General features: G+C 36.3%; 2 protein-coding genes across 2 annotated transcripts in view; one reads left to right on the plus strand and one right to left on the minus strand.

The window, feature by feature from the left end:
* LOC112556429 (peroxisomal targeting signal 1 receptor-like) overlaps positions 1–5,746 on the minus strand; it is a 28,352-nt gene extending 22,606 nt beyond the window's left edge. The window contains exons 1-2 of the mRNA XM_025225431.1: positions 5,599–5,746; positions 4,735–4,853 (exon numbers count right to left, since the gene is read on the minus strand). Coding sequence (XP_025081216.1) covers positions 4,735–4,830 — 96 coding nt within the window. The 5' untranslated portion in view covers positions 4,831–4,853; positions 5,599–5,746. The remainder of the gene's footprint in view (positions 1–4,734; positions 4,854–5,598) is intronic.
* A 147-nt stretch (positions 5,747–5,893) lies between these two features.
* LOC112556433 lies at positions 5,894–9,804 on the plus strand. Its single transcript, XM_025225438.1, has 3 exons — positions 5,894–5,968; positions 7,593–7,660; positions 9,061–9,804. Exon 3 carries the CDS (start codon positions 9,234–9,236, stop codon positions 9,702–9,704), a length of 471 nt encoding a protein of 156 aa, XP_025081223.1. The 5' UTR covers positions 5,894–5,968; positions 7,593–7,660; positions 9,061–9,233; the 3' UTR covers positions 9,705–9,804.
* Positions 9,805–9,991: the final 187 nt, after the last annotated feature.

Below are 9,991 nucleotides of genomic sequence, written 5' to 3' on the forward strand. Positions count from 1 at the left end.
GTTCTAACCACAGTACAGCTCTACACTGACAAATGTATTGTCTCTATAGACATGTTCATTCCAGTCTAAAACTGCAAGACCCACTCGTATGTTCTAATTTTTTTATTTAGTTCACTTTACGTTTGTTATTCTGTGCTATCAATTGTAGGATCAGTAGCAGTGTTAAATTTTGTGTTTCCATTGTTATACTGGTGATTTTGTTTTGTTATATATCAATGTGTATGACAGTGCCTCCAGCCACTGATTTTGTTTGCATACCTGTACTTCACCTGCCAATAAGAAACACTGAATTCCTTGTAATTTTACGTAAATCATGAGATGGAGGGGGAAGGTGTTTGAAATTGTGCAAAGAAATTAAATGAATTTCAGTTGCAAACTATATTTTGCTGTTATTACTGTTGCTCTTTTTCCCTCTCTTACTCGTTTTCATTGGGTTGTCCAAAAGGAAACAAACCACACCAGAGCCATACTAACGGCGGTGTATATACAAGCTCTGCCCTCTTGCTTCCAGCCTCGGATTTTATTGCATATTTAGAGATGACTTCCCAGAAGTATATGATGAGCAGCTGCCACGGAAGTGCAGATAGTCGTAAGAAAATGGTGTAGTAGAAAGGACATCGAATTCATGAGATGGACACGACTTTCATTTTCCAGATTCAGAGTGTAAGAAACAAAGTATACATACCAACTGGAAAATAAAATAATAATACTAGTGTTAACACTAGCATACATGCATGTCGCACTCAAAACATGGGTGGAATGCACATATAGACCGTAGACGTAAGCACAGACTACAAGCCGAATATTGATATCAACTCTTATTAGGAAAGAAAGATAAGAGATATAGAGAACGACAAAAAAGCGATAAAAATAAAGTTTGAAAATTCAGTTGTCTTTATGTTTGTCATTTGTGCTGTTCATTCTTCTCTCCTTTATATATTCTAGTTTTGTTTGTGGAGAATACATACAGTCCTAACCATGACAGTATGTTCAGATAGAAGTCATTTCACCTCAGCGCTCAGACCCTACAGCAAGTACTAGTCAGGTGAGGAAGTTGTTTTATTGCCAGGCTAGTCGGCAGTGCCTGTGATCTCTACCCTGCCTGTTGTCCGGGTAGTAATTGGAGACAGCTGGCCCCTAGCACTCCAAACTCCTACCTTCCCCCACGAACTCCTACCTTCCCCCACAAGGGCGATACCATTCTCTTCTGTCGGGATGGAAAAATTCCACCTTTAAGGCTTGTTAAGACAAGGTCATGGTCATTGCCTTTGTCAGTATTTGGACATGTCTTCCTCTTGGCCTTATTGATGCTTATTTAAACTAATTTTACTCAAAATGCAATATAATGAATAAAATATTGCAAAAACAGGATTTTAGTAAAAGCTCATTGTGAAGGCAAAAGAACTGAGACAGACTCAGGCGTTACAACAGTACTAAGCCAAACTCATAAGTTACAAGCTTTTCTCTGGAAGCACCAGAAGGAACAGCTACTGATTCCAGCTGTGGACAAATCTTGGCTTTAAGTCTGAAATTTACAATAACCATGTCCTGCCTTATTCCAGTTGCTGTGTGTAGTTTCCCCTGCATTCGTAAGCCAGACCCTCAACTGCGGCCTATTGTCCTAGCCCAGAAGGAAAAGAGGATATACTATATCTTACCACAGGCATACTTTATACTGCTACTACCAGCCCTTGAGTAAGATAAGACTTTATACATCCCAGAAGGCAATTAGATGCAGCTCTATATGAAAGCACAACAACAAACAACAATACCACAACACATTCATATCTGGTCCACCAAACAGACTCTTATACAATCATGGTCCAGGCTTGCATATGATCTATATGCATTTGAACATAATACCATTCAGAAGCTGCACAGACGAAACAAAAAGGACAGCCTCAATCTGCTGGCCCTGCAAGCTGGTACACCAAATTGGCAGCCCAATGGAAACTCTCCCAGCAGAACACACGTCATTACATAAAATTGCAGACACTTTCAGAAGTGTCTTCTTTCTGACCGTTTTCTGAAAGTCACTCTGTCCCAACAACTTTGGAGCAGGTTTATACAACATGATTCAAGCTGCTCTTGTCTGTCACAGCAAACTGTTGTAAAAACAGATAAACAAGGACAGCACACGCTCTATATGGGATCTATACGTGAGATCGATGAATAGTTGAAGAAATCTCTGGAAGACTTCAACTTCTGGAAAAGGAAGAGGCATTGTTTAGTCTTTTTCATGACAGCCCCAGTGTTGGTATCCCAGCAAAGTCTTCTATTGAAGATGGTGCCCAGATATTTAAATGTATTTATAATTTCCACCTCCTAGACATGAATGAAAGTTAAGGAACTTTGTGGAGAATTTTGATGAAAATTAAAGATGAGGATCTTACATTAAGTTCTAAGAAATTGTCATTGCACCAGGCAATAAATTCATCCAAGGTTTCTCAGATGTACTCAGGTGAGCTGCCAACCCAGGCTTTGTATTAACTAGAGTGTGACTGTGTGTCCCCTACTGTTGTTTTTACTGCAGATGTATCTCATATTAGAAGTGAAGACAGCCTTGTCCAGGACTTTAGTCTGACATACCATTTGGTGGGACAGTAAACTCTGCACACTGCAAGTACAGTAGTGTTTACTTCGTTGATGAATGTGCAAGGCTAGCAAAAAAAAAATAATGATTTCCATAATCTGTCTGATAGAAGTTCAAGACCGCACCTGACCCATTTTCAATTATCATTTGGTTTAATGAATAGTCTTTATTAAGTGATTTCATGTTAGTTAAGTAGGCTCCTGAATGGGTCAAAGATAATGATGTTTAAACATCTGCTGCTATTTTTGTAGGACTCTGCAATAATAAAATTATACTCTGGACAGTCTCAAGGGGTTTGTTCACATTTTGTTAAAAAAAATACATATGACTATGCATGTGTCTCTGTGTTGTGACAGAACTTTATTCTCTACCAGAAGTGTACATGCAATAATGCCTATTGAGAAAGTCAATGTTTTCTGCCTTCTGCCACACACCTAAATATCAAGCCAATGAGTCACAACTATTAGTACAGCACTGTTTTCCATATTAAGCAAAATACCACACCCTCCTCTCAATGATAATGTTATTGATATGGATCCTAGAAATTCTGACTTTACCTGATATCTCCAATGTGAATTTTAACTTTTCCCTCCAACATCAACAGAACATGTTTATGCTCCTAAACTTACAATAAAAAAAGTGAAAATGTATGTAGTCAAAGTGTTAAATTTCTACATGGATTAAATAAAAATACTTTTTAAATACTCTGCAAAATTGTCAACAATATACCGTTATGTTCAGAACCCTCATAAGTTTGTTTTGTTGGTTTTTGTTGTTGTTGTTGCTGTTGTAATTTTAGTCTAAATAAAGGCAAAATGCATTGTCTGCTAGGGTATTTTTGGTCTTTGTGATACATGTGAAAAGTTATGACAAAGTTTTGTCACAGTCCCTGTATCTTATCTGACCAGTTGTATTGTGGAATAATTCACTTAGGCAAATGTTTACATGAAGACCATACAAAATGTATTATAAGAATGTATCCACTTAAGAAGGCATTTGTCTTTCATTTTAATAAAATTTATCTCTGCACCAACAGGTCTTGCCAACATCTCTCCAGTCATGCTGATGTACTTTGACAATGACAATGACAATGACAAACTTTATTTGACCCAGCGAGCAGTCTGAACATGGGAAGGTGCTCTAGTCACGAAAGTAAAAAGTTAGAGATAAAAATAAGAAATAAAAGTTCGTTGCAATGTGCAGTGTTAAAATAATGTCAACAGTGAAAAATATGAGCAAATGAAAAGAAACAGTTATGGGAAATTGACAATCATATATACATAAAACAAATAAACGAACAAACTTACATCAAGGATGTGCACACCTACAACATCACACACACACACATACCACTGACAATTCATCTGAGGTTGAGCAGCTGGACTGCAGATGGCACAAATGATTTCATGTACCTATTGCTTTTACATACAGGTATGGCATAGCGTTTACCTGAACTTAATAATACAAATTCTCTCGTTAGTACATGTTCAAGTAATGATAAAACGATGTTTCTTTTCCCTTTAATAAGAGTTATTAAGCATGCATTTTCATCAATGGGAGAAAAAAATGGAAGAAAATTGTTGCAATGCATAAAATTTAAAAAAACAACAAAATGTTCTGAAAAAATCTTAATAATTGGCAGCTGAAGAAGCCATTTGAACAAAGACACATACTAGTGTACAATAAAGCACATATAAAATAGAAGATCTGTTACCTGTGTCATCTTCTTCCCACTTTTTTCTGTTTTAATTGCTTACTTTTTAACTAGCAGCCTTACCTTCCCCTTACACTATTACCACTGCCTTGGCAGTTCTCACCAATGTTTTGCCAAAATTTACACATCGGTTGAACTTGAAACCCTTTATTGCCTCTAGCCTTCTGACAGCCATTTCCCTCCCAACTTCTTGAAACTATGAACATAAATACTACATTTCATACAGTGTTTGCTACTATTTTCACTCTGCAAACAGTTATTGGAAGTCACTATAAGCAAACTGACTGCTCTTCCCCTGACATTGAAGATTCTTTTTTTAATTTTCTGACTACCAAAGACTTGAATCATCAAAATTTCACTAACATTTTATTTTTTTTCCCATCCAATACATTTGTCCTAATCTTGTGATACAAAATAGCAGTATTACCTGCTGGTAAGCTTTATCTTGCATTAAGTGTGATGTCAGCTTCAAGAGTGGGTTGGCACCACCACATTCACCCTCCACAAAATTCCGAGCAGCCATGACAGCTGCTTAGGTTTTCAAATCTAAAGAGAAATAAAATTAAAAAACAGTCAGACTACGAACAAACAAAATGGTTATCATAAGAAAGTGTCTTTCACACTAATTTTCAAGGTATTTTATTGCTGAATTTTAATTATAACACAATTTCACAACTAAATGCTTCATTAGAATATTAAAAACTCTGCTACTTTCAGAATAAATTTTCTTTAGTTTATAACTTTCTATTGTGCTGATATCCCATATCTTACAAACCCCTCCCTACAGACATACAAATATGTATTTTAAGTATCATCACAATGACTTTGTATTATCTACATAAACTGTATGCTATCAATCTGGTAATTGATATTTTTAATGGGTAAAAGGCCAAGATATTTTAATATAAGAATTCTTAAATGTGTGTCTTCGTGATCGTCTTTACACGTGAGTGCAAAGGATCACTGGGTATGAATGTGGGTGCGTAATTCACTAGTGTAGCACTAATGTCTAATTTCTCTACAATTTTTTAATGCGATTTGTAGAGATTGAAATACAGAAGCTAATTTTCACAACACGTTTTAATTCCCTTTCTTACTGCCAGGCTTTGACTAAGAAGTGCCTTGCTTGGAACAGCCATACGTAATGCTTTATTTCATAAACTCACTGCCCTGTGACAATGAACGTGTTAGCCGCATGGACCGTGAGCCAACCCAGTGGCATAGGAGCTTGGTGTACAGTCGAACAATCTGTCATCTTGAAAAAAAAATATACTGGATGAAATCCACTCACCGTATACTGATAATATGATAGACTGCAGGTGAGCTAGCGTTTCTTGTTTCTCTTATCGTCGCCTTTTTCAGCAAGCAAAGGTCAACAAACCAAGCTTGCATTGACAGGGGAGGCTACTCTATGTTTACCATCTGGAGTTATCTCTGCCTGTGACGAGTTCCGGTCGCGGGATAGGACAGCGTTGTGACCTTGTTCCTACCTTTGCGATAACACGATATGTAAGTAATTCAGTGGAAAGACAACGCCAGTAAAATTTCTTGTTAGTTACATAAAAAAAAAACCAACCTGAGACTTGTTTAGTTTTCTTTAAGTTCTTACAACATGGAGCGGAGTATAGGAAATTATGTTCAAGAAAGCAAATACTTTTCAGGTGCTTTTTATAAAATTTTTCAGCAGATATTATGCCAAAAAGCTTTTTGTTTTAGACAGTAGTTCAGTAGATGCCTTTCTTCTTGTTTGCGTGAGCTTGACACGTCTCCATATGCCTTCCCTCTTGCTTGTATGAGCATGAGAATCATGGCCTACAAAGTGCATCAAATACATGAATCTCTTTTTTCACTCAGTTGTCTGTATATTTTCCATGGATATATACTAGCAAAACTGCTAGGTTTGACCTACTGTTTAATCAATCAAACTAAAATGTGGCACTGCAACTTGGAACACCATTCCAGACTGCCTTTGCACCCCCTCCCCCAAGTATTAAGTATTGTCAAAAAAGTCAGCTATTGTGACTTCTCACCCTCCTTGAAGGTAAAAAGAGGGCTGGAGCTATAATTTTTAATACACTTGTTTTTATTTGAGCAGGAGAGGGAAGATGACAGAGAGCTGATAGGTGGTAGGGAAGAACATTGGATGGGTGGGAAGTGTGGTGTCATTAAAGACAATCACCATGTCTCAGAGAGAAGTCTTGTCAAAGGACAGAACTGTTATCATACAATATAGAACAGAGAAATTGATAAACTAAACATAATGCCGAATTTGTTAAATTAATATAGTATAGTTCAATTTTTTTATGACATTAATAATTGATTCTTAGGTTGGTAATAGAAAAAAACAATCTCTAAAATGTCAAATTATGAAGACAGTGGAGTAATAGTACTATCAATTGCCCACCATAACTCACTGGAAGTAAAAGGTATAAGCATAGAGTGAATTGGTTCTGATATAATCTGTTTATAGTGACTAGTTATGAAAGATGATGACATGGTAGTAAATAAAAAGAAAGAGATCTGTGTATTTTGTTTCATTTACGTCTTCAGTTTGAGATTATTATTCCCACACTATTCTGCTGTACATCAAACAAATGGAAACAAAGTGAAATTGATGAAAATGGTTGTTTTAAATTCTACATTAGTTGCTAAAGAAATACCAAAGACATGCCTTTTTTGTAAACATAGGTCATGGAAAATGTCATGATTTTGTTTCTTTGATAGCTGTACAAGCCATGTGATGCTGGTGTAAACAAGCCGATTAAGTTTGCCAGTTGTATACAAGTATAGCACATACGTGCTTATGCATGCAGTTAGCTGTGGTAGTGTAATATGTAAATGGTTTATAATATATTCAAGTGTGTGTATATGCATATATATGCAGAAGATGATAAAGTTAGTGTAGATAGTAGTGCATGTAGTGACCATGATTGATGATAGTTGAGAAAGACATGTTGCTTGGGTAATGTTATATAGCCAATAAATTCTTATCTTTCTCATAATGTCTCTCCAATGTTAAGTTATATTAGTCTAGTAAGGAGGCCCTTTCCTTCCTTTTCCACCAAAAGAAAAACAAAACAGATAGTGCGCCGTAAGTGTTAAAAGTAGCCATATGTTTTATGCTGCAAGTGTTAAAAGTAGCTGTATGTTATAAATGCTGCACGGGTATTCCCACAAGTACAATAACATAACAGACATGCACAATACAGTTTTCTCTCCATTGAACTTGGACATATCAATATCACTATCAAGTTCTCATGAAAATAAACTGCAATTTTTGTCCAGGTTTATAAATAGGATTCATCGAAAAGTCACACAGGAACTCATTCGCTTAAAATGTCTCTTCAATGCAGGTAAGAGGAAACTTGTTCACTTTTTTCCATATGTACGTTTTCATCCAAAGCATAAAGACTATTGTCTTTGCTTTAACTTTGGCTTAACATTCCCTATAATTTTCTTCCCTCCAGCTGTCTTGCCTTATTCATAAACTTAACAATATTGTGGAAACCCTAGACAGATTTACACAGTCAAGTGAACCATTTATCAGCAAAAATATTGGACAGTTATACATTTAGGCTTAACTTTATTTTCTTAATCAAAAATTTAATGAACAAACCGAGGTTTACATATTACTATCAATGATTGTCTTGGTCTTCCTCAAGACTTTTCAGATTTGCATTCATGAGCACACATGCAGCCAAAACATTTAGTAGTCATTTGACAGGCAACATTGTCAGTTGATCTATAATGATTTTGGGGGACAAAAGAACATTATAACCTAGATGAATTTGCATTATGTGTAACATTCCTTCTACACAATAAAAGTGGCAAATGTATCCACTTAGGTTTTTTCCCGTTGCCTACAGACCACACCAAGTGTGACTGACATGATGAAGACTATAGATCAAACTCTAATGGATCGGTTCACGCAATGGAATGTTTTGATAAGCTTTACAGCACCACTATGAAGTCGTAATTGTAGGACCACGGATGTGTATCCACTGTTGAATTTTTATTTGTTCACACTTTTCTCATTCTAGTCAAGAAATTTTTTTTCCCGCACAATCTAGTCCCAAAATATATTTTTTACAGAACAACTTGGTTCAGTTCACAGAAAAGTGAACCATTCAATACACAGCGTACATGAGCAAATAGATGCAGTTTACATACATATACACATTTACACCTGAGTAATATCTAATGAAGAAAGAGCAGAAGTCATTATTTTGTTTAATTTTGTTTTCCTAATAGAGTAATGCATAATTATTTATCACAAGGTACTAGGCAGACAAATGGTGTACATGAGGTATTGAATCAAAAATCTTAAGTCTTTGGATCTGTTGTTTCTTTTCCTACAATACGCAATTACAAGAGTTTTGCGGAATCGCTTGGCAGTTTTGTTTGCCAGTATAATCAACAGAAAATGTTCAGTTTATGTCTGAGGCATATTTATTCAGAAGTGAATGGCTATTTCTGAGTTTATTTTAGTTTGGATCTCTGATTGATTGGATTTTAGCACCATGTCAGCATCAGTGTACATCGCAAAGAAGGGGTCTGTGACTATAGCAAACCTGTGTGACTGTATCTGTGGATCAGTGATTTATCATTGTTTTTGATAAGCTTGCCTTACCTTTGGTCTGTGACAGAGTAGTAAAGACATGGCACTTGCATTTCATGTTGCCTAACCCACTTGTCACGTTCTTCTTACAGTTAAGAATTGTTGCATAGATTTCCACTTTTCTTTCTGTTGCAGGCACTTGCAGTCAAGGCTATGTATCATGGAGACCAGACCATCATTTGAAGTCAGTTGGTGCCAGTGTGCGGTACAAATTGACTGTGACCAAAACTGCCAATATTCTTACTGATAGTTTGCTGTCCCCAAACAGTGTCCCTTATCTTGTTAGTCTTCACCCAGCTCGCAAACCCATGCTCCCTCTTTCCAAAATAGATGCTTATATATGTCCATCTCAGCTAATACACCCAGCCCCATCAATTTCACATTTATTGCTATGGCAACTGTCCACTGGCATGATAGACTCCCAGTATCCAAGTACTCTTCAGGACTTTTACCAGGTTGAGCCAGATTGCAGTGACTTCTATCCTATGGTTGAGGAACCCAAGCTGCAAATAGTGGTTCCTAAAGAAGCTAGACATATTCAGAAGATAAGAAGGAAAAAAATGAAACGACATCTTCTGAAAAAGTTTCGCAAGCGAATGTATTTCACCTTGAAGAAACAGCGAGTTGCACGTAAAAAGAAGAAAATGGCTGTTTTTCAAGCAAGACTTGATCAGATTAGAAACTGGGGAGAATCCTTCTCAGCAGAAGCTTTTGTACAAGAAGAACTAGAGAAAGCCAGGAGAGGAGGCTTTTATATCAGTATCATGAATAAAAAATGAGATATTGCATATTGCAATAAAAACATATTTGAGTCATTCACAATTTGAAGTTGATTTTGCTGCAGCAGTTATTATTATTAAACAAATTTCTCTTTGCTGATGTGTTTTCTTTGTTAATGATTTTAACTGCTTGCTGTCATTAGACAAGTTACTTGCTCTTTGCTGAAGTGTTTTCTATGTTAATGATTCTAACCACTTGCTGTAGCAGTCATTAGTTTTAGTAAACTCTTTGCTGAAGTGTTTCTGTTTGAAAGCTACCTTTCACAGCTTGTCACCTGCACACTCTA

Source organism: Pomacea canaliculata, linkage group LG2 (genome assembly GCF_003073045.1).
Source record: "Pomacea canaliculata isolate SZHN2017 linkage group LG2, ASM307304v1, whole genome shotgun sequence".
NCBI lineage: Eukaryota > Metazoa > Mollusca > Gastropoda > Architaenioglossa > Ampullariidae > Pomacea > Pomacea canaliculata.

Coding starts and splice junctions, on each gene's coding strand:
- LOC112556433 (XM_025225438.1), top strand. CDS start 9,234: ATGCTCCCTCTTTCCAAAATAGATGCTTATATATGTCCATCTCAGCTA.